At 44.9% G+C, this 24,159-nt stretch overlaps 1 protein-coding gene across 1 annotated transcript in view; it reads right to left on the bottom strand.

Moving 5' to 3' along the window:
* Positions 1-24,159, bottom strand: part of OC90 (otoconin 90) — a 95,879-nt gene that overhangs the window by 30,639 nt on the left and 41,081 nt on the right. The window contains exons 9-10 of the mRNA XM_075316013.1: positions 13,081-13,152; positions 11,389-11,433 (exon numbers count right to left, since the gene is read on the bottom strand). Coding sequence (XP_075172128.1) covers positions 11,389-11,433; positions 13,081-13,152 — 117 coding nt within the window. The remainder of the gene's footprint in view (positions 1-11,388; positions 11,434-13,080; positions 13,153-24,159) is intronic.

Raw genomic sequence — 24,159 nt, 5'->3', positions numbered from 1 at the left:
CTTCCTCCTCCTCCCTTCTCTATCTTCCTCTTTCTTCTTTTTCTCTGTCCTCCTCCTTATTCCTCCTTCCTTCCCTCTTCCTCCTTTCCCTTCCTCTTCTATCGTCCTCATTCTTCCTTCTCTCTGTCCTCCTTATTTCTCCTCTCCTTCCCTCTGTCCTCGTCTCTCTTCCTTCTCTATCTTCCTCTTTCTTCTTTCTCTCTGTCCTCCTCCTTATTCCTCCTTTCCTTCCCTCTTCCTCCTCTCTCTCTTCCTCCTCTATCTTCCTCTTTCTTCCTTCTCTCTGTCCTGCTTATTTCTCCTCCCCTTCCCTCTTCCTCCTCTCTCTTCCTCCTCTATCTTCCTCTTTCTTCCTTTTCTCTGTCCTCCTCCTTATTTCTCCTCTGCTTTCCTCTTCCTCCTCTCCTTGCCTCTTCCTCCTCCTACCTTCTCTATCTTCCTCTTTCTTCCTTCTCTCTGCCCTCCTCCTTATTTCTCCTCTCTTTCCCTCTTCCTCCTCTCCCTCTTCCTCCTCCTCCCTTCTCTATCTTCCTCTTTCTTCCTTCTCTCTGTCCTCCTCCTTATTTCTCCTCTCTTTCCCTCTTCCTCCTCTCCTTGCCTCTTCCTCCTCCTCCCTTCTCTATCTTCCTCTTTATTTCTTCTCTCTGTCCTCTGCCTTATTTCTCCTCTCCTTCCCTCTTTCCTCCTCTCTCTTCCTTCTCTATCTCTTCTCTCTGTCCTCCTCCTTATTTCTCCCCTCCTTCCCTCTTCCTCCTCTCCCTTCCTCTTTTATCTTCCTCTTTCTTCCTTCTCTCTGTCCTCCTTATTTCTCCTCTCCTTCCCTCTGTCCTCCTCTCTCTTCCTTCTCATATCTTCCTTCTCTATGTCCTCTTTCTTATTCCTCCTCTCCTTCCCTCTGTCCTCCTCTCTCTTTTTTCTTTCTCTCTGTCCTCCTCCTTATTTCTCCTCTCCTTCCCTCTTCCTCCTCTCCCTTCCTCTTCTATCTTCCTCTTTCTTCCTTCTCTTTGTCCTCTCTATTCTTCCTCTCCTTCCCTCTGTCCTCCTCTCTCTTTCTTCTTATTCTCTGTCCTCCTCCTTATTCCTCCTTTCCTTCCCTCTTCCTCCTCTCCCTTCCTCTACTATCTTTTTCTGTTTCTTTCTTCTCTCTGCCCTCCTTATTCCTCCTCTCCTTCCCTCTGTCCTCCTCTCTCTTTCTTCCTTCTCTCTGTCCTCCTTCTTATTCCTCCTCTCCTTCCCTCTGTCCTCCTCTCTCTTTCTTCTTTCTCTCTGTCCTCCTCCTTATTCCTCCTCTCCTTCCCTCTTCCTCCTCTCTCTTCGTTCTCTTATCTTCCTTCTCTCTGTCCTTCTTATTTCTCCTCTCTTTCCCTCTGTCCTCCTCTCTCTTCCTTCTTTTATCTTCCTCTTTATTTCTTCTCTCTGTCCTCCTCCTTATTCCTCCTCTCCTATCCTCTGTCCTCCTCTCTCTTCCTTCTCTTATCTTCCTTCTCTCTGACCTCCTTATTCCTCCTCTCCTTCCCTCTGTCCTCCTCTCTCTTCCTTCTCTTATCTTCCTTCTCTCTGTCCTCCTTCTTATTCCTCCTCTCCTTCCCTCTGTCCTCCTCTCTCTTTCTTCCTTCTCTCTGTCCTCCTTCTTATTTCTCCTCTCCTTCCCTCTGTCCTCCTCTCTCTTTTTTCCTTCTCTCTGTCCTGCTCCTTATTTCTCCTCTCCTTCCCTCTTCCTCCTCTCCCTTCCTCTTCTATCTTCCTCTTTCTTCTCTCTGTCCTCCTTCTTATTCCTCCTCTCCTTCCCTCTGTCCTCCTCTCTCTTTCTTCTTTCTCTCTGTCCTCCTCCTTATTTATCCTCTCCTTCCCTCTTCCTCCTCTCCCTTCCTCTTCTATCTTCCTCTTTCTTCCTTCTCTTTGTCCTCCTTATTCCTCCTCTCCTTCCCTCTGTCCTCCTCTCTCTTTCTTCTTTCTCTCTGTCCTCCTCCATATTTCTCCTCTCCTTCCCTCTTCCTCCTCTCTCTTCCTCTTCTATCTTCCTCTTTCTTCCTTCTCTCTGTCCTCCTTATTCCTCCTCTCCTTTCCTCTTCCTCCTCTCTGTTCCTTCTCTATCTTCCTCTTTCTTCCTTCTCTCTGTCCTCCTCCTTATTCCTCCTCTCCTTCCCTCTGTCCTCCTCTCTCTTCCTTATCTTATCTTCTTTCTCTCTGTCCTCTGCCTTATTTCTCCTCTCCTTCCGTCTTTCCTCCTCTGTCTTCCTTCTCTATCGTCCTCTTTCTTCTTTCTCTCTGTCCTCCTCCTTATTCCTCTTCTCTCTTCCTCCTCTCTCTTCCTTCTCTATCTCTTCTCTCTGTCCTCCTCCTTATTTCTCCTCTTTTTCCCTCAGTCCTCCTCTCTCTTCCTTCTCTTATCTTCCTCTTTCTTCTTTCTTTCTGTCCTCCTCCTTATTTCTCCTCTCCTTCCCTCTTCCTCCTCTCCCTTCCTCTTTTATCTTCCTCTTTCTTCCTTCTCTCTGTCCTCCTTATTTCTCCTCTTTTTCCCTCAGTCCTCCTCTCTCTTCCTTCTCTTATCTTCCTTCTCTATGTCCTCCTTCTTATTCCTCCTCTCCTTCCCTCTGTCCTCCTCTCTCTTTCTTCTTTCTCTCTGTCCTCCTCCTTATTTCTCCTCTCCTTCCCTCTTCCTCCTCTCCCTTCCTCTTCTATCTTCCTCTTTCTTCCTTCTCTTTGTCCTCTCTATTCCTCCTCTCCTTCCCTCTGTCCTCCTCTCTCTTTCTTCTTATTCTCTGTCCTCCTCCTTATTCCTCCTTTCCTTCCCTCTTCCTCCTCTCCCTTCCTCTACTATCTTCCTGTTTCTTTCTTCTCTCTGCCCTCCTTATTCCTCCTCTCCTTCCCTCTGTCCTCCTCTCTCTTTCTTCTTTCTCTCTGTCCTCCTCCTTATTCCTTCTCCCCTTCCCTCTTCCTCCTCTCCCTTCCTCTTCTATCTTCCTCTTTCTTCCTTCTCTCTGTCCTCCTTCTTATTCCTCCTCTCCTTCCCTCTGTCCTCCTCTCTCTTTCTTCTTTCTCTCTGTCCTCCTCCTTATTCCTCCTCTCCTTCCCTCTTCCTCCTCTCTCTTCGTTCTCTTATCTTCCTTCTCTCTGTCCTTCTTATTTCTCCTCTCCTTCCCTCTGTCCTCCTCTCTCTTCCTTCTTTTATCTTCCTCTTTATTTCTTCTCTCTGTCCTCCTCCTTATTCCTCCTCTCCTATCCTCTGTCCTCCTCTCTCTTCCTTCTCTTATCTTCCTTCTCTCTGACCTCCTTATTCCTCCTCTCCTTCCCTCTGTCCTCCTCTCTCTTCCTTATCTTATCTTCTTTCTCTCTGTCCTCTGCCTTATTTCTCCTCTCCTTCCCTCTTTCCTCCTCTGTCTTCCTTCTCTATCGTCCTCTTTCTTCTTTCTCTCTGTCCTCCTCCTTATTCCTCTTCTCTCTTCCTCCTCTCTCTTCCTTCTCTATCTCTTCTCTCTGTCCTCCTCCTTATTTCTCCTCTTTTTCCCTCAGTCCTCCTCTCTCTTCCTTCTCTTATCTTCCTCTTTCTTCTTTCTTTCTGTCCTCCTCCTTATTTCTCCTCTCCTTCCCTCTTCCTCCTCTCCCTTCCTCTTTTATCTTCCTCTTTCTTCCTTCTCTCTGTCCTCCTTATTTCTCCTCTTTTTCCCTCAGTCCTCCTCTCTCTTCCTTCTCTTATCTTCCTTCTCTATGTCCTCCTTCTTATTCCTCCTCTCCTTCCCTCTGTCCTCCTCTCTCTTTCTTCTTTCTCTCTGTCCTCCTCCTTATTTCTCCTCTCCTTCCCTCTTCCTCCTCTCCCTTCCTCTTCTATCTTCCTCTTTCTTCCTTCTCTTTGTCCTCTCTATTCCTCCTCTCCTTCCCTCTGTCCTCCTCTCTCTTTCTTCTTATTCTCTGTCCTCCTCCTTATTCCTCCTTTCCTTCCCTCTTCCTCCTCTCCCTTCCTCTACTATCTTCCTGTTTCTTTCTTCTCTCTGCCCTCCTTATTCCTCCTCTCCTTCCCTCTGTCCTCCTCTCTCTTTCTTCTTTCTCTCTGTCCTCCTCCTTATTCCTTCTCCCCTTCCCTCTTCCTCCTCTCCCTTCCTCTTCTATCTTCCTCTTTCTTCCTTCTCTCTGTCCTCCTTCTTATTCCTCCTCTCCTTCCCTCTGTCCTCCTCTCTCTTTCTTCTTTCTCTCTGTCCTCCTCCTTATTCCTCCTCTCCTTCCCTCTTCCTCCTCTCTCTTCGTTCTCTTATCTTCCTTCTCTCTGTCCTTCTTATTTCTCCTCTCCTTCCCTCTGTCCTCCTCTCTCTTCCTTCTTTTATCTTCCTCTTTATTTCTTCTCTCTGTCCTCCTCCTTATTCCTCCTCTCCTATCCTCTGTCCTCCTCTCTCTTCCTTCTCTTATCTTCCTTCTCTCTGACCTCCTTATTCCTCCTCTCCTTCCCTCTGTCCTCCTCTCTCTTCCTTCTCTTATCTTCCTTCTCTCTGTCCTCCTTCTTATTCCTCCTCTCCTTCCCTCTGTCCTCCTCTCTCTTTCTTCCTTCTCTCTGTCCTCCTTCTTATTTCTCCTCTCCTTCCCTCTGTCATCCTCTCTCTTTTTTCCTTCTCTCTGTCCTGCTCCTTATTTCTCCTCTCCTTCCCTCTTCCTCCTCTCCCTTCCTCTTCTATCTTCCTCTTTCTTCTTTCTCTCTGTCCTCCTTCTTATTCCTCCTCTCCTTCCCTCTGTCCTCCTCTCTCTTTCTTCTTTCTCTCTGTCCTCCTCCTTATTTATCCTCTCCTTCCCTCTTCCTCCTCTCCCTTCCTCTTCTATCTTCCTCTTTCTTCCTTCTCTTTGTCCTCCTTATTCCTCCTCTCCTTCCCTCTGTCCTCCTCTCTCTTTCTTCTTTCTCTCTGTCCTCCTCCTTATTTCTCCTCTCCTTCCCTCTTCCTCCTCTCTCTTCCTCTTCTATCTTCCTCTTTCTTCCTTCTCTCTGTCCTCCTTATTTCTCCTCTCCTTCCCTCTTCCTCCTCTCTCTTCCTCTTCTATCTTCCTCTTTCTTCCTTCTCTCTGTTCTCCTCCTTATTCCTCCTCTCCTTCCCTCTGTCCTCCTCTCTCTTCCTTATCTTATCTTCTTTCTCTCTGTCCTCCTCCTTATTCCTCCTCTCCTTCCCTCTGTCCTCCTCTCTCTTTCTTCTTTCTCTCTGTCCTCCTCCTTATTTCTCCTCTCCTTCCCTCTTCCTCCTCTCTGTTCCTTCTCTATCTTCCTCTTTCTTCCTTCTCTCTGTCCTCCTCCTTATTTCTCCTCTCCTTCCCTCTTCCTCCTCTCTGTTCCTTCTCTTATCTTCCTCTTTCTTCCTTCTCTCTGTCCTCCTTATTCCTTCTCTCCTTCCCTCTGTCCTCCTCTCTCTTCCTTCTCTTATCTTCCTTCTCTCTGTCCTCCTTTTTATTCCTCCTCTCCTTCCCTCTGTTCTCCTCTCTCTTTCTTCTTTCTCTCTGTCCTCCTCCTTATTTCTCCTCTCCTTCCCTCTTCCTCCTCTCCCTTCCTCTTCTATCCTCCTCTTTCTTCCTTCTCTTTGTCCTCCTTATTCCTCCTCTCCTTCCCTCTGTCCTCCTCTCTCTTCCTTCTCTTATCTTCCTCTTTCTTCCTTCTCTCTGTCCTCCTTATTTCTCCTCTCTCTTCCTTCTCTTATCTTCCTCTCTCTTCCTTCTCTCTGTCCTCCTTATTTCTCCTCTCCTTCCCTCTGTCCTCCTCTCTTTTCCTTCTCTTATCTTCCTTCTCTCTGTCCTCCTTCTTATTCCTCCTCTCCTTCCCTCTGTTCTCCTCTCTCTTTCTTCTTTCTCTCTGTCCTCCTCCTTATTTCTCCTCTCCTTCCCTCTTCCTCCTCTCCCTTCCTCTTCTATCTTCCTCTTTCTTCCTTCTCTTTGTCCTCCTTATTCCTCCTCTCCTTCCCTCTGTCCTCCTCTCTCTTTCTTCTTTCTCTCTGTCCTGCTCCTTATTTCTCCTCTCCTTCCCTCTTCCTCCTCTCCCTTCCTCTTCTATCTTCCTCTTTCTTCCTTCTCTTTGTCCTCCTTATTCCTCCTCTCCTTCCCTCTGTCCTCCTCTCTGTTCCTTCTCTATCCTCTTTCTTCCTTCTTTCTGTCCTCCTCCTTTTTCCTCCTCTCCTTCCCTCTGTCCTCCTCTCTCTTCCTTATCTTATCTTCTTTCTCTCTGTCCTCCTCCTTATTCCTCCTCTCCTTCCCTCTGTCCTCCTCTCTTTTTCTTCTTTCTCTCTGTCCTCCTCCTTATTTCTCCTCTCCTTCCCTCTTCCTCCTCTCCCTTCCTCTTCTATCTTCCTCTTTCTTCCTTCTCTTTGTCCTCCTTATTCCTCCTCTCCTTCCCTCTGTCCTCCTCTCTCTTCCTTCTCTTATCTTCCTCTTTCTTCCTTCTCTCTGTCCTCCTTATTTCTCCTCTCTCTTCCTTCTCTTATCTTCCTCTCTCTTCCTTCTCTCTGTCCTCCTTCTTATTCCTCCTCTCCTTCCCTCTGTCCTCCTCTCTCTTTCTTCTTTCTCTCTGTCCTCCTCCTTTTTCCTCCTCTCCTTCCCTCTGTCCTCCTCTCTTTTCCTTCTCTTATCTTCCTTCTCTCTGTCCTCCTTCTTATTCCTCCTCTCCTTCCCTCTGTCCTCTCCCTTTCTTCCTTCTCTCTGTCCTCCTTATTCCTCCTCTCTCTTCCTTCTCTTATCTTCCTCTTTCTTCCTTCTCTCTGTCCTCCTTCTTATTCCTCCTCTCTATCCCTCTGTCCTCCTCTCTCTTTCTTCTTTCTCTCTGTCCTCCTCCTTATTCCTCCTCTCCTTCCCTCTGTCCTCCTCTCTCTTCCTTCTCTTATCTTCCTTCTCTATGTCCTCCTTCTTATTCCTCCTCTCCTTCCCTCTGTCCTCCTCTTTCTTTCTTCTTTCTCTCTGTCCTCCTCCTTATTCCTCCTCTCCTTCCCTCTTCCTCCTCTCTCTTCCTTCTCTTATCTTCCTCTTTCTTCCTTCTCTCTGTCCTCCTTCTTATTCCTCCTCTCTATCCCTCTGTCCTCCTCTCTCTTTCTTCTTTCTCTCTGTCCTCCTCCTTATTCCTCCTCTCCTTCCCTCTTCCTCCTCTCCCCAGTCCTTTTTATCATCTCTCTATAAATATAAGGATCTATTTTCTCTCCGCGATCTGACACCATTCATGAATCTGCCTATTACTTGACGTAGCAAATGATAAAACCAGTCTAAAAATACCGGCAGCCGCTAGATACACCTCTGCCTCCGGTCACCTGCTCAGCGCCTTGTGTCGTCGTATATTACTTTTCTTTCAGAGGCGTTTTGCCTGAGTTATTACAATGAGTGAGAAGTCACATTCGCCTCATAGCAGCCATTACATGTCATCAATTTTATGAACTCCGGCTTTATGAGGCACGGAAGCGACTCTGCGGCTGTGATGTGACTGTAAGGCAGAACTGTGCGATCCCAAATCACTACCAGGAGGAGAAGCTGCTTTCACCTCTGTGTAATCACATCATCCGGCCATGGGGCTCAATCCTTCACACATCTATAATGGCGAAACCCACACTGTAACCCCTGAAAGAGCATTAATAATGTGATGTGACCCTTATTCGCGGCTCACTGACACAGTCTGCTACATCGCTTTCCTAAAATTCTTTAGAAATCAAAACTGCCCCAAAATGACATTTCATTTGCTCTAATGCCTTTTCAGACCCCAAAGCCCTGGAAGGGGTTAAAAAATATAGGATTATACTCACCTATCCTGCAGCCGCCCTCATATAAGACGTGAAGCTCTTCAATGACGTGCGTCACCCCATGTGGTCATTTGGTGCGTGATGCATATCAGCAGCAGAGGATACGAAGACGTTAGGGAGCAAATTGAGGAGATGTTTTAGACTTCTTCTTGTCCTTTCAGAAAGAGCTTTCAGCAGACTCCTTATCATCAGAGGTAGAAATACAATGACTGACACTGTCACACTGACCTCTGGGTGTGTGGTTGTGTAGCACCTACTAGGCAGGGGGTTGATTACTCGTCCCCAGGCCGGTGATGGGGTCTGGGATGTCACGGGTGGCCCTGCCCAGCTTTGTGGCCCCTAGGTGTACAATAAAAGGGAGGATGATGCTGGAATGGTAGTTTGTCCCGTGACGCCACCTGTCGTACGCGGCCAGGGATTAGTCGCCGCTGCGGGTGATGTCCTCCAGGGCTGGTCGTTTCGCAGCAAGGATGGTTCTGCTCCCCACAGGTGGAGCGGGCCCAAGGGAGGATGATGAGGGACTGTAATGACTGTTGGCACCGAAACGTGGGGTGATGGCGCCGGCAATAAGAGGCTGAGTCAGCTGCTGCGGTTCCAGGTATTTTTACTCACAGTTCAAGTGCTGCCCTCAGGGTACCGGTCTCTGCCGTCATGGGCCCCAGCCGATCCCAGATATTTCAGAGGTCAGAACCGGTACGGTAGTCTGTGGGCCCTTCCTCCTTGCACTTTTAAGGATGGATCACCATGGCCTAAAGCTACTTGGGGACCCCGGTTCTTGTAAGTTAACGTCCCGTCCGTGTGCAGGTGACGCGGATCTGCTGTGGGGCCTGACCGTAATCCCAGCCCCGGGTCCTATGTGCCACTGTGCTCTGGGAACTTGTGGTGGCCAGAGGGACGTACAATCCCCCTGTCCTGCAGATTCTGGTGATACAACGTAAAGTCTGTTCCACCGATCCCGAGGGAGCAATCAAGCTCTCCACTCGGTGACCATATTCTCCTATGTCCCACAGGAGCTCCCGAAAAACCCATCCTCTCCTGCTGAAGAACTCACTGTTGTGTCCGCTCCTAACTCTCCCTGGTGACCGCTCCTCCGGTTCCCTGTCACTAGTGGGTGGCAGCCCCCCATCTTTGGTCACTACCTTAAGACCTGACTCTAGCCCGGTCCCCAATGGGGAGGGCAACATAACTGTATGTATGAGTTTGTGTGTTGTGAAACTGGTACAGACCTCCTCTAGACCCAGGATGAGCACCGCACCTTAAGTGAGGTGCAGTACCCTGTGGCGACTGAAGCCTCAGGGGCGCCACAGTTGCTTTCCCTCTTGGTTGAACCACAGTCTGTTTTGTCTCTGTTCAAATACTGATAATTCTTTTGTCTTTCCTTTGCCTTACTCTTCTGTTTAATTTCCATTTCGGTGTGCTCACTTCCTCGGTTTGTTTGCCCTTTCACATCATGAGAGGGGCTATTTATACTCGCCATGCATGCGCCTTTATTGCTTTCTATATTCCTAGATGGGTGGATGTTTGGAGTCTCAGCTCTTCAGTTAAGGATAACCTTGCTGAATAATCTCTTTTGCTTTTCCCTGAGGTTTGTTTGTGAGTTTCCCTTCCCATTTTCCTTCCCTTTCTGTTACGTTTGGGATTTGGGGGGTTCTAATTATTCCGTAAATCTTTTGATTTTCTTCCGTTTTCCCCATCTGCCTTCTATGACTTTGTTTACACTTTCCTAGCCCTATGTGTCACCCTATAACTATGTGCACACAGGATCCACCATTCAGAATAGGTGATGTCACAGCTCACCTCCTCCTTGTGCAAAATGACTGATAATACCTCTACACAATAGATAACACCTTCATATATAGTAGATAACACAGGCTCCACCATTAACAATAGGTAATATCACAGCTCACCCCCTCCTCTTGTACAATCACTGATAACACCTCTATACAGTTGATATCTTCATATGCAGTAGATAACACAGGATCCACCATTCACAATAGGTGATATCACAGCTCACCTCCTCCTCCCCCTGTACAATGACTGATAACACCTGTTTATACAGTAGATAACACATGATACCAACATTCACAAAAGGTAATATCACAGCTCACCTCCTCCTGTACAATGACTGATAACACCTCTATACACATTGATAACACGGGATCCATCATTCACATTAGGTAATATCACAGCTCACCTCCTCCTTCTGTAAAATGACTGATAACACCTCTACACAATAGATAACTCCTTCATATATAGTAGATAACACAGGATCCACCATTTACAATAGGTAATATCACAGCTCACCCCCTCCTCTTGTACAATCACTGAAAACATCTGTATACAGTTGATATCTTCATATACAGTAGATCACACAGGATCCACCATGCACAATAGGTGATGTCGCAGCTCACCTCCTCCTCCTGTACAATGACTAATAACACCTCACAGTAGATAACACATGATCCACCCTTCACAATAGGTGATATCACAGCTCACCTCCTCCTGTACAATGACTGATAACACCTCTATACACATTGATAACACGGGATCCATCATTCACATTAGGTAATATCACAGCTCACCTCCTCCTCTTCTGTTCAATGACTGATAACACATCTATGTACAGTAGATAACAAATGATTCACCATTCACAATAGGTGATGTCACTGCTAATCCTGCATTAACAATGTTCTTTGCACTCCCTCATTAGGTGCTTCAATAGAATAGATAGGGCTGGAGTTGGTTCATTGTGGCTAATGTACATGTGCAGTTTGCAGCAAAAGCAGGACATTAGAGTCTAAAAAGTCCCAGTGGCCAATGTGAAAATTGCAAGTTTTCTAAATTTTATTTCAATACATATTGTGATATATAAAAACACTAGCCAAAATATTTTAAAAACACACGATACTAAAAAATGTAATATAAACAATAGGCCATTGTCTGATGACATTTTCTGTTTATACTAAATTACTTGTTATTTCACATTCTAAGGTGTTTTTTATCCTTAAAATTTAGACTGTGGGAAACCCACATTTTAGAAATACTCCATAGAAGGTTGTAGCCAGTGGGAATGGCTTAGATAATATAAAGGGGCCAGGCCTACAGGGTGTGGAGCAGTTTAGTGTCAGCCATGTGTAGAATTCCGGCTGTAGGGCCTACCGGGGACGTGTTATCACTACAGAGGGGGGTGTGAAGGGGGGCTACCAAACTACACAAGTGGATAAGTGCTGAGTACTGCTGGGGGCCAGAAGCCCTATGGGAAATGTCCTATAGAGCGGGTGACCTGCAGGTGTACACAACTGGATGTACTCGAATAAGGGGTCTATCAGGGAGGGAAAACCATGTCACCATCCAGTGAAAATAACTAAATCGCGCAAGACATTTCCAGAAATGAGAATCTGTGAATCTGTCCCGGTATGTCTGGGGACTATCCCAACTTCAACTATATTTGTGTCCTCTGAATGTAGATACAGTTGATTACAATTGTGGAGGAAGGAGTCATCAGCTCCCTGCTCCACTATTCAGCCTGTGCATCTGAAGTTTAGCACAGCAGCTGCGATTATGGTACTAGATTGCACCTGTGGCATTAATGCTATATTTTGAGTGAGAAGGAGGGGGCAGATATGAGAAGATATAGAGAATTATTTACCCACAGACGACTCCACAACCGCGGTCCCAGGAGGAGACGTTAAGCCTTAAAAGAAAGACGCACATTGTCAGTATTGGATTATAGGTGTGCAATATCACATATATCTTATTAATTTCTCCATTTTATATGTTTTCTTTCCTTGGTGGCGGCCAAGTGTAACCATAAAATGCTTCATCCCAGACCTTCCTCATACTGTAGATGAAATCTCAAAATTAATAAAACTCCAACATCTAAAAGACCCTGCATCAGAAACCCAGACCCCAGCAGGAAAACCATACATTTTGCCATGATTTTGATGTGTTTTTGACCTGCATTTGTCTAGCATTTTTGGACAGCAATGAATGCTAAAGAGACCGGCAGACATATAAGAGCCCAACCCCTGACATAAAATTGTACCATGTGGAGCTTATTGGATAGGTTATTATTATTAAATAAATTAGAAAAAAAAAAAGATGTGAGGTCCCCCACTAATTTTTATAACCACCACAGGTAAAGCAGACAGCTGGGGCTGATATATTCAGGTTGGGAAGGTCCATGGTTATTTGGCCCTTCCCAGCCTAAAAGTAGCAGCCTGCAACCTTCCCAGAAAGTGGCAAATCGCATTAGATGTTCCAATTCTGTAGCTTCACTCAGCTCTTCCTGATCGTCCTGGTGTGTTGGCAGTCGGGGTAATGGTTTTTGGGGTTGAGGTCACCTGTGAGTTGTCACAAAACAGACATCAAGCTCTGGTGTTAGTAATGGAGAGTTGTTTATCAAACATCCCCTTTACTAACCCCTGTAAGTATAAAGAAAAAAAAAATGGACGCGAAAATAGTTATTTAAATAAACAGTCCCCCACACTTTACCTGGTTCATCATTTTATTTAAAAAAAAAGTTTCCACCCAGTTCCGATGTAGTCCTTGAATGCAAACCTGAAAAACATAAACATAGAGAAATAAAAACAAAACACTGCCCCTTATTCACCCTTTCTTAGAAAGCCAAGTCCCCAAGCAGGTCCGACGTAGTCTACCCGATTCCAACGTAGTCCAGACCGAAGAGTGAGCAGGGACGTTTGAAGAGCAGTGACATCACTGACGTCCCAGTTCTGCTGAGGCGCCGTGTCTCGCGAGTGGTGACGTCAGTCTTCAGACGTTCCTGATCACTTTGCACTCTGGACTACGTTGGATTTGGGTAGACTATGGTGGACCTGCTTGGGACCTTGTTGAACAAGGTACAGTGTCTTCTTTTCATTTCTATCTTTTTACGTCTTCAGGTTTCCATTTGTGGACTATGTCGAATTCGGTGGACTAAGTTGGAGCAGCTTGGAAACTTTTTTTTTAACAAAATGTTGAACTAAGGTAAGCTTGGAGGAGTGTTTTTTTTTAAAATATCTTTTATTTGTGTGTGGGTTAGTAATGGGGGTGTTGGATAGCCGATTCTCTACTACTAACCCCTGGGCTTGATGCCAGCTGTCAATTCACAGCTGCACCAACTTCAACTACCATTATCCTGATTGCCACCACACCCGGGCAATCGAGAAGAGCTCAGTTGAAGCACCACAATTGGAGTATCTAATAGATGGGCCACCTCTGGGATGGCTGCGGGCTGCTAACCATGGGCCTCCCCAGCCTGAGAATACCAGCCTCCAGCTGTCTGCTATAGGCACCTGCCCTCTGGTGCATAATAGGAAATGCAAATCTGAATATTACTCACTGGGAAAGTCAGTGGTCACCTCCTCTGCAGAAGGCAGCGCCGTCATGTCATTTTGCAGGGAATTCATGTCTCCTGTAGATTAAGATTAAATGATTATTATAAAGGTGTAAGCATTTATTTATCAAGATTACAGGAAACTTTTTTTATTACTTTTAAATTATAAGAATTAAGTAGAATGATATAGAAACTTAATGACCGATGTTGCCCCCATCATGTTTTGGAGAGGACCGCAGAAGTCCTATTTTATACACTCTGAAAGAGCTTTCTTCTCTTCTCACTGTCGCCCCCAACAGGGTAAACCTGCTTTGCATAAACTGACCAGAATCTGGGATGTCTGTATTTTAGCCCAAATTTTCTCTGGCTGAAAAATCCACATCTGAAAACCATACGTTTTTGGCGTTGCTTTATTGCATATTTTTTGCACTTTTTTATAGCTTCTTTTATTTATTTAAAGGGGTTTAATCAAAGGGGTTTTCCCCACAAACAAAGTTGATTTTAATCAATAGATCTTGGAATAATAATAATTTCCACAATTGGATGTGTTTAAAAAAATGTTCCTGTGCTGAGATAATTTTATACATGTGTCCCTGCTATGTACTGTGTAATGGCCGTGTCTGACCGTACAGGGACATGCTCTGATCAACCACTGCTCCTGGGCAGCGGAAGACACAAAAGAGTATAAAAACAATACAGCTTGGGATTGCAAATTATTCTTTCTGTGAGGTAAAACATTTTTTAAATACAGGCAGGGAAATGTTTTACCTCACATAAAGAATCAGCTGTGATCCCGTACTGTAATGTCTGTATAACTTATTACTTCCTCACCTGTCCAGGAGCTGTGGTATGATCAGACCATGTCCCTGTACGGTCAGACACAGCCATTACACAGTACATAGCAAGGACACATATATAAGATTATCTCAGCACAGGAACATTATTTATAAAGACATTCAATTGTGGAAATTATTATTATTCCAAGACCTATTGATTAGAATTAACATTGTGGGGAAAACCCCTTTTAAGTTTAAATATATTATGGGGTGCATCAATTTGGTCGAAAAATGCACGAACAATTTCTTACATGTTAAAAATAAGGTGATAAAAGCGTTTTCTCTATCAAATGAATGGGAAGCTTGTTGCAAGCAAATTTTAAGAGTGTGGCTTTTGTTGTGGAATCAGTGGCAAAAACCACGGAAAAAACTCTGTGTGAACATGACCTGAGAGTAAATACTGAAGATCCCATCTCCATGATCCTATTCCAATATGTAGTAGGTGTAATAATAATAATAATAATAATAATAATAATATGTATTCATTTATATAGCGCTATTAATTCCACAGCGCTTTACATTAATATAATATAATAATATTAGTAAATACCTCCAATTAGAAACGTAGTATAGTTCTCCTGATTAGCCATGTCTCTTACCTCATGTGCAGGGCATTGCAGGACCTTAGGTATGCACGGCTACAACCACTCATAGTGAACCTTAGTTAGTTGCTTGCGGTCATAACCAAAGAAACCTAAGCTACTGCAATGCCCTGAACATGAGGTAAGTGACATAGCTAATCAGGAGAACTAATACTATAATAATAATTGGAGGCAATAATAGTAATAATATTAGCAAATAAACCTACTACATATTGGGATAGGATCTTAGAGATAGGGATTCTCCTTTAAGGAATTTATAAAATATATTACATGGGGCTGAGAAGTAATACAACACACAAAGTCCAAGTGTGGCATTTTTTTTTATGGAATACAGCAACCACTTTTATCCAATTTTTTTTCAACTCAACCCTTTTAGGGTTCATAGCATACTGATGAGCAGATCACTTCACACAACTCCAGTCCATGGTCCAGGTCAGTGCTCTCCGGCCATGGACAGGGGCTGGGCAAATTTCCTGAGCTTTTGTGTTCACGAGCTTATCAAAAGCTGAGCCTGGGATCCCAGAATGTAAGTTAATACATGCCGCTCCTGTCCATGGTCAGAGAGTGCTGACCTGGACCAAGGTTTGCAAATTGATCCTCTCATCTGTTGCTTTGAAATCTAATTTTCATAATCTTTACTGAGGGGCATGTCTCACAGGGTCCTCTGGGACGAGGATCCCCTGGTTGCGTCTCACAGGATCGTCTAGTGTCTGTTTCTTAGGATCCTCTGGGGTGTGTCTCACACGTTCCACTGGTTAAGTATCTCTCAGGATCCTCTGGGGCGTGTCTCACAGAATCTTCTAGGGTTTGTGTTCCAGGATCGACTGGGGAATGTTTCAGGATCCTCTTGGGCAAGTCTCACAGGATATCCCGGGACATGTCTGTCATGATCCTCTGGGGTGTGTCTCACAGGATCCTATGCGGCGTGTTTCTCAGCATCCTCTGGGGCATGTCTCTCAGAATCCTCTGGGGCATGTCTCTCAGAATCCTCTGGGGCATGTCTCTCAGAATCCTCTGAGGCATGTGTTCCAGGATAAACTAGGGCATGTGTCACAGGATCTCCTGGGGTGTGTTTCTCAGAATCCTCAAGTCATGTTTCTCAGGGTCCTCTGGGGCATGTCTCTTAGAATCCTCTGAGGCATGTGTTCTAGGATCAACTAGGGCATGTTTCAGGATCCTCTAGGGCAAGTCTCACAGGATATCCTGGGATGTATCTGTCAGGATCCTCTGTGGCGTGTCTCACAGGGTCCTATGTGGTGTGTTTCTCAGCATCCTTTGGCGCATGTGCCACAGGATCAACTGGGGCATGCTTCAGGATCCTCTGGGGTGTGTCTCACAGGGTCCTCTAGGTAGTGTCTTACGGGGTCCTCTGGGGAGTGTCTCACAGGTTCCTCTGAGGCATGTCTGGCAGGGTCCCCTGGGGTGTGTCTCACTGGATCCTTTGGGGTGTGTCTCACAGGGTCCTCTGTGTTGTGATGCACATGATCCTCTGGAGTGTGTCTTGAAGCTAATCTGCATAATCACCCTGTAAGTACCACCCCTTGCTAAAGACTGTAGGAATTAGCTCTAAATTAACAAGACCATATGTCTGGAACCATATGATGGATTTTAAAAAAAATGGAATATTAAAGAGCAGTGGGAATAAAATAAGAGCAAAAATTTGACAAATCTTATAATATATATATATATATATATATATACACATACATGTGCTAATTATATTATGTAAATGTATTCAGGGCGGAGAAGGATTATTTTTTATTTCATGCTAATGCAAATATATACATTATTCCTAAAACTCAGAATATCTGTGTCACCGTGTGGGATTTGATTCTACAGATGTCAGGTTGTTACTACAATACACCAGATATAGCTTCTACCAAGAGATCAAAATAATTGCATCCTCTTTCCTACACAGTTTTCTTTTCACAGTGAACAAAATGACATAAGGTAAAAATAGTGTGCACAATAGGGAAAAAAATCCAAAATATCCTAAATCTGAATTACCTGTACCGTAACCGGGTCAGCTGGGGTCACTACTATATTAAGACTCTAATTAAAACATGTTATTGGTATCTGCTATCATTAATATCAGGTTTAGACAAATTATAAATGGTTGCACTAATTGGACAGCCACTAGGGGGCAAACATTCTCGATAATGGGCAGACAGCACTCCCAGAGGTCAGGAGTGGCATTGCAGGTAAAACATATAATAGGTTCTACTTTTATACTTTTAGAATTACTTAATGTGATAGAAGAACTGACCTAAAAGGACTGTTTGGGGGAAAGATATATGTATAGTTTATCCCTAAATCTAAGCACTCCCTAATTTGAGGTACTCCCAAATTTTGCTATGAGGTTAGCCCATACAGAAAGTAATTGTTCCTGCATAAAAGTACTCCTAAAGAAACCATATAGTGTGTTAAAGATACCCTTTCATGTCCCCAATGCTATTAATAGGGTCAATCTGCAGGTTAATAGCATTGCAATGGTGTCTGGCTGCATTACTGTAAGTGCAGCAGCTCCTGGGAGAAAATAAACTTTATCCTCCAGGGAGCCGCCGGCTTTCAGTCACAAAAGCATGCCCAAAGCCGCTATAGTCACCCAGGACACAGTAAGCGGCGGCTGTAGAGATGTCCCGACACTTTGATTGACACCTCTGCTGAGCATCTGTGCAGAGCGAGCTATTGTAGGAGGTGGTCGCGTCCTCATACTGTTTATGCCATTTTCCTGACTGTAAAAGATGTGTTTTATACTAAGCATATTGTAGGTGTTGTTAAGTATTAAAATGTATATGATAATAATAATCTTTATATATAACATATTCCACAACGCTTTACATATATCAGCAACACTGTCCCCATTAGGGCTCACAATGTAAATTCTCTATCAGTATAGTCTTTGGAGTGTGGGAGGAAACCCACGCAAACACAAGGAGAACATACAAACTCCTTTCAGATGGTGTCTTTGGTGGGATTTGAACCCAGGGCCCCAGCGCTCCAAGACTGCAGTGCTAACCACTGAGCCACCTGCTGCTAGTGACCTATAGGTCCCAATGTAGTGCAGACGGGAGCATAGCGACTGGTGCCATCTAGTGGTCGACCAGGAGCAGCTGTAGGTTAGATGTTAGATAAGATAGGGTTGAGCTAAACAGTGACAGGTGACAGGTGGCAAGTGGGTTGACTAGCGGTTCGGTCCCTTTGGGCTACCAGTTCTGGACAGGGTTCAAGTAAGAGAAGACGTGGCTACGGTGTCAGGGCTAATCAGGGAACCCTGAGGTAACCTTGAGAGGTCCGAAGCCTACAGCTCATCCCGGCGGGCTCAGGGAAGTCATACAACTAGACAGCCGTTGGGGCCCAGAAGCGGACGACTGTGTGAGGAAGAGGGGGAATGCTACAGGTTGAGGACGAGATCCAACATAGCTGTTATAGGTTGGGAGACAGAGCACCCCACAATAACAGAAACAGCAGAACCATGACACGTGAGGCCCTGTCTGTCATAGCGGAGTGAAGAATAAACTGTACAAGTTTGGTTTGCCAAGAGAGCTCTGGTGTACTACTCTGTCTACGATGGACACCGGCAGTGGGGCCATGGACACCGGCCTGAAGAAACCAGTACGTGTCGCACTCCCCACCCAAAGTCATACACGCACATGGGGGCTCGTTGGTCAAGGAGCGCAGAGCCCGTACGGCCCGACCTCGAAGCCTTCCGTCACTGTCAATCAAAGTCTTGGGGCATGATAACAGTGGGCGATGACTGTAGCCAACCCAGTCATTGGCCATAATAGCCAGGATATACCTCGTATCCTAGGGAAACTCATCAATTGTATTTTTTGTAGGTTCTGTACTTAAAAATTAAGTAATTTGGCAAAGAATTTAGGGTGTGTGGTCTCTCTCACACCTTTGGCACTCCTCATATTGCTCATATGTTGAATTTATTCCTAATTGCATATGTTTTCCAATGGACAGAGTTTGTGGTCCTTAATGTTGACCACATGGGTCTTAACAGCCCCTGAGGAGAAAACATAGATGGACATTCACTACCTTTAAAGTTCTCTAGAAGGGTCTTCAGACCTCTCAAATATGCAAATATCTTCCTCAGAGAATAAAAGGACTGGAACTCTAGTGCTACCTATCCTAATAGTCAATATCGACCCTTTAAAGGGAATCTATCAATAGATTTTTTTCAATGTAATCTGAGAGCAGCATGATGTAGGGATGGAGACCAAGATTCTAGCGATCTGTCACTTACTGGGGTGTTTGGTTCACATTTCAGAAAACGACTGATTTATCTGCTGCAGATCTGACAGTTCTCCAAATACTGAGCTGTGCATAACCCTGCCCCCACCCCACTGATTAGCAGCTGTCTATGTACACTGCATATGTAGAAAGCTGCTAATTAATGGTGTGGGCAGAATTGCACAGAGCAGAAGGACTATATGTCACAAATAGTCCTCTAGAGACAATCTGCTGCTGATAAAACCACTGAAGTTTTTGAAAAATCAACAACCAGCCTAATAAGTGAAACATCACTGGAATCAGGGTCTCTGCCCAGCATCATTACATAGCAAAAATCTGGTGACAGATTCCCTTTAATGAGCCTTGCCACATGACTTAGGATAAAAAGCAAAACCAGACACTTTATTTGCAGACACTTGTTTTGGGGTGTTTGCCCCTCATGAGTACAAAGCGCTTCCTCACCTTCAATGTTGACCAGATAATTCTTCTGGTCTCTGACGTTACAGGCATAGATGACTTACCTTCTCAATATAATTACTTTCCCACCTTCATTGTTGACCAGATGGGTCTCCAGACCTTTCAAGGACTGAGCATTGATTAAAGTAACTTAATTTTTCTTCTTGCCCACCTTGACTGTTTGACAGCTCAAGAAATAGAACTGATGGACTTATACTTGTGCTTATCCGTCGTCACCTTCAATGTTCATTCAAAGCATCTTCTTCAGAGCACTCAAAATTTAGGCATTGATAAGTGTACCATCAATTTTCTCATTCCTTACCTTCTCTTGAAGCGTTTTCAGATCTTTCAAGGAATGGAGAGTGATAAACACTTATTTTTCCCTTCCTTACCCTAAATGTTGACTATATGCTTCTTCTGACCTCCAACGGTAATGGCATTGATGGGCAAACCGTTATCCTTCGCTTTACTTATACCCTTAATGTTCTGTTGAAGGGTCTTCAGAACGCCCAATGAATAGCTATTGATGAGCGGACCTTCAGCTTTCTCCTTCCTCACCTTCAATGTTGACAATGTTCTTTTGGCCTTCTAAGGAAAGGGCATTTGCACCGTCCCGTGCTCGGCTGCAGCCGAGCCGCTCGGATCCGTGCTCGTGTGTCGGCGGCTCGAGCGCCTCCGGACCGGGGGTCACGTCGCTCTGCAAGGGGGCTGGCGTGTTGAAAGGGGGTTTTTAGATTAGAATTCGTGACGCCACCCACGGGTTGTGGTGAATATAGGCACCACTGCTGCTGGTGACGGGGCGCCCTGGGGGAGATGTTGGTGCAGCTTGTGATGTTAACCCCTCCGTGGGCAGGGGTGATGGCCCCGGGACCCGATGGGTATGGTGTGGTGGTGCTTGGCGGTACACGGCCCGAGGGCACGATGGTACTCACTCTGACAAACACACGGGAGTCTCTGGTAAACCAAACGGAGGATGGTCGGTGCCCGCAGCCGGCTGCTTCGGTCCCCATACGGGTTGATGGTGTCCGCCTTTCTCCCGCACCCTTTTGTAGAAATGGACAATCGCACTTCAGCGACGGGAGTCCCGCTCCCTGGCGTGTATGTCGGGAGAGCCTGTTTGCCCGCAGGCGCTGGCCCGTTGGATCTCTTGGCCCTTGGCGGTGGCCGTTATCCGGAATCGGTGGGCTGTTGCTTTCTTTCGGGACTTTGGGTAGGAAAGGACCTAAAGTCCAGACCTCAATGAGTTAATTCGGGACCGCGTTTCAGGGTCTGAGTAACCCCCACTGGTGCTCTGGTTTCCAGTTGGCTCCCCGGTTCGGTACCGGCGGGCCACTACCCTGTCCTGGCTACCTGCGGTTCCACCAGGCTGTCTTCCCGGCTCCTGCAGACGGCAACCATAATCTGCCTCCTAGCCACAGGTGACTGGGCTCCAACCCAGCACCCGGTGTTAGACTGTAGCAGACGTTGACACAGGTCTGCTCTTGAACTCTACTCCTCAACCTCCAAACTTAATCTAACTGGTTTTTCCTGCCTCTGGGCATGTGAACTCCTAGGTGGGCGTGTCCAACTGCCTGGCTCCGCCCCCTGGTGTGGACATCAAACCTAGAGGGAGGTGACTAGGGTTTAGTAGGTTGGCTGGTGTCACCTTATTTGGGGATGGGTGTAGTGCAAGGGTCTAACTGTGACTACCTGGCTAGTCCAGGGCGTCACACATTGATGGGCTAAGCTTAATCCTTTTCTTTACCTCCACTCAATCTTCTCTTGAATGGTCTATAAATCTTTCAAGGAATGAATAATAATAAAAATACACTTATATTTCCTCTACTGCACCCTCAATGTTGACTACATGGGCCTTCTGAATTCCAAAGGAAAGTGCATTGGTGGGTAGACCCTTATCCTTCTCTTTATGTACCCTCAATGCTCTCATAAAGAGTCTTCAGAACATTCAATGAATAGGTATTGATGAGCATAGCATCAACTTTCTGCTTCCTCATTCTCAATGTTGACGAGATGATTCTTCTAGCCTCTGAAGCTACAAGCATAGATGAACATACTTTCACAAATTACTTTCCCACCGTCATTGCTAGATGGGACAGAAACAACATTGATGGATGTACCTTAATTTTTCTTGTCAACCTCATTCATTATCCAACTTTCTCAAGGAAGGATCATTGATGGATGTACCCTTGTCCTTTTCCTTCTCCTTTGTCACCTTCCCTCACCAGTTGGGTCTTCATTGCTCAACGTGCCACTTCCGATGCCATTAATGGTGTAGCTTCATCCATTTTCTTTGTCATTCTACCTAGCCCATGGTGTAGCTTCATCCATCTTCTCCACCATCTAACCTAGCCCTCATTTCTCCCCCCCAGCTAATTTTGTAGAAAATTCTCCTCAGTGGGTTGGATACTAATTATACCCCCAATTTTTCTCTTCAGAACGCTCAATGAATAGGTATTAATGAAGATACCTTCGACTTTCTTCTTCCTCACGTTCAATTTTGACTAGATGGTTCTCTTGGCCTCCAAAGGAAAGATCATTGATGGGCTGAGCCTAATTCTTCTCATTACCTACTGTTCTCTCAAAGAGTCTTCAAAACATTCGATGAATAGATATCAATGAGCATACCATCAACTTTCTGCTTCCTCATCCTCAATGTTGACTAGATGGTTTTCTAGCCTGGAGCTACAAGCATAGATGAACATACTTTCATATTTGATTTTTCCACCCTCATTGCTAGATGGAAAAGAACTAGCATTGATGGATGTACCTTAGTTTTTCTTGTCTTTCTCATTCATTCTCAAGGAAGGATCATTGATGGACATACCCTTGTTCTTTTCATTCTCATTTGTCACCTTCCTTCACTAGTTGGGTCTTCATCGCTCAACATGCCACTTCAGATGCCATTAATGGTGTAGCTTCATCCATCTTCTCCACCATCCAACCTAGCTCATTGTGGAGCTTCATCCATCTTCTCCGCCATCTAACCTAGCCCTCATTTCTCCTCCCTCTTAGAAATTTTGTAGAAAATGCTTCCCAGTGGATTGGATACTATTTCTTTGTTGCGGTTGACTATTTATCCCCCCAATTTTGCTCTATCTAATCTTCAAAATGCTGAAAGAATAGGTATTGATGAGCGTACCTTCAACTTTCTTCTTACTCCCCTTCAATGTTGACTAGATGTTTCTTTTGGCCTCCTAAGGAAAGGGCATTGATGGACTTTCCCCTAATCCTTTTCTTTACCTCCACTCAATGCTCTATTGAATGGTCTACAGACGTCTCAAGAAATGGATAATAAAAATGCACTTATTTTTTTTTTACCCTTCCTCACCCTCATTGTTGACTACATGGTCCTTCTGACCTCCAAAGGAAAGAGCATTGATGGGCAAACCCGTAACCTTCGTATTACCTACGCTCAATATTCTTTCAAAGAGTCTTCAGAACATTTAATAAATAGATATCGATGAGCGTACCATCAACTTTCTGCTTCCTGATCCTCAGTGTGGACTAGATGATTCTTTTATCTTCTGGAGTTACAAGTATAGATGAACATACATTTGACTTTTCCACCTTCATTACTAGATGGGAAAGAACCAGCATTTGTAGACGTACCTTAAGTTTTCTTCTCAGCCTCATTCATTATTCAACATTCTCAAGGAAGGATTATTAATGGACGTAGCAATGCAGAAAAATTTCCAGCGTCTCCAGGAGAGTTGAAGGTAAAAACGATTCCTTTATTGAATATTAAAAGTTTCTTTCCATCAAAAATAAAACAACACACAGATGCATAGGGGACAGAGGAGCTTTTTCCTACGCGTTTCGATCAGCATAGGTCTTGGTCATATTCATTGGCATTCCATGACTAAGACCTATGCTGGTCGAAATGTGTAGGAAAAAGCTCCTCTGTCCCCTATGCATCTGTGTGTCATTTTATTTTTGATGGAAAGAAACTTTTAATATTCAATAAAGGAATCGTTTTTACCTTCAACTCTCCTGGAGACGCTGGAAATTTTTCTCCATTGCTTCTTGTAATTTCCCACCCGGGTCAGGGTGTTTCCGTTCGCTGGAGGTGAGATCAGGAGTGAAGAGGGGTGAGCTGAATCTCTCCATTTACCCATATTAATGGACGTAGACTTGTCCTTTTCCTTTTCCACCTTCCTTCACCAGTTGGGTATTCACCTCTCAACGAACCACTTCAGATGGCATTGATAGTGTAGCTTGATCCATCTTTTCCCCCATCCAACCTAGCCTTCATTTCTCTCCCCTCTCCCCCAATTTTGTAGATCATTTTCCCTAGTGGTCTGGATACTATTTCTTTGCTGAGGTTGACTAATCATCTTCAATTTTGCTCTATCTAATCTTCAGAACACTTAATGAATAGGTATTGATGAGCGTACCTTCAACTGTCTCCTTCCTCTCCTTCAATGTTAACTAGATGATCATTTTCCTTCTCCTTTGTCACCTTCCTGAACCAATTGGGTCTTCATCTCTCAATGAACCACTTTAAATGCCACTGAAGGTGTAGCTTGATCCATCTTTTCCCCCATCCAACCTAGCCCTCAATTCGCTCCCCCTGTCCATAATTATGTAGATAATTTTCCCTAGTGATCTGGATACCCTAGTGATCCTTGCTGAGGTTGACTAATCACCCCTCAACTTTGCTCTATCTAATCTTCAAACATTTAATGAATAGGTATTGATGAACATACCTTCAACAATCTCCTTCCTCACCTTCAATGTTGACTAGATGATCCTTTTTCTTCTCCTTTGTCACCTTCCTTCACCAGTTGGGTCTTCATCTCTCAATGCATCGCTTTAGATGCCAATGACAGTGTAGCGTGATCCATCATTTCCCCCATCCAACCTAGCCCTCATTTCTCTCCCCCTTCCCAATTTTGAAGATAATTAGAGTTGAGCGGATTGCTAATTTTCCGGGTTCGACGGATCCGTCGCGG

This window comes from Anomaloglossus baeobatrachus, chromosome 6 (assembly GCF_048569485.1).
Source record: "Anomaloglossus baeobatrachus isolate aAnoBae1 chromosome 6, aAnoBae1.hap1, whole genome shotgun sequence".
In the NCBI taxonomy this organism is placed as follows: Eukaryota; Metazoa; Chordata; class Amphibia; order Anura; family Aromobatidae; genus Anomaloglossus; species Anomaloglossus baeobatrachus.
Note: the sequence above shows the minus strand (reverse complement) of the source record. Positions and strands in the feature narration are given on the sequence as shown.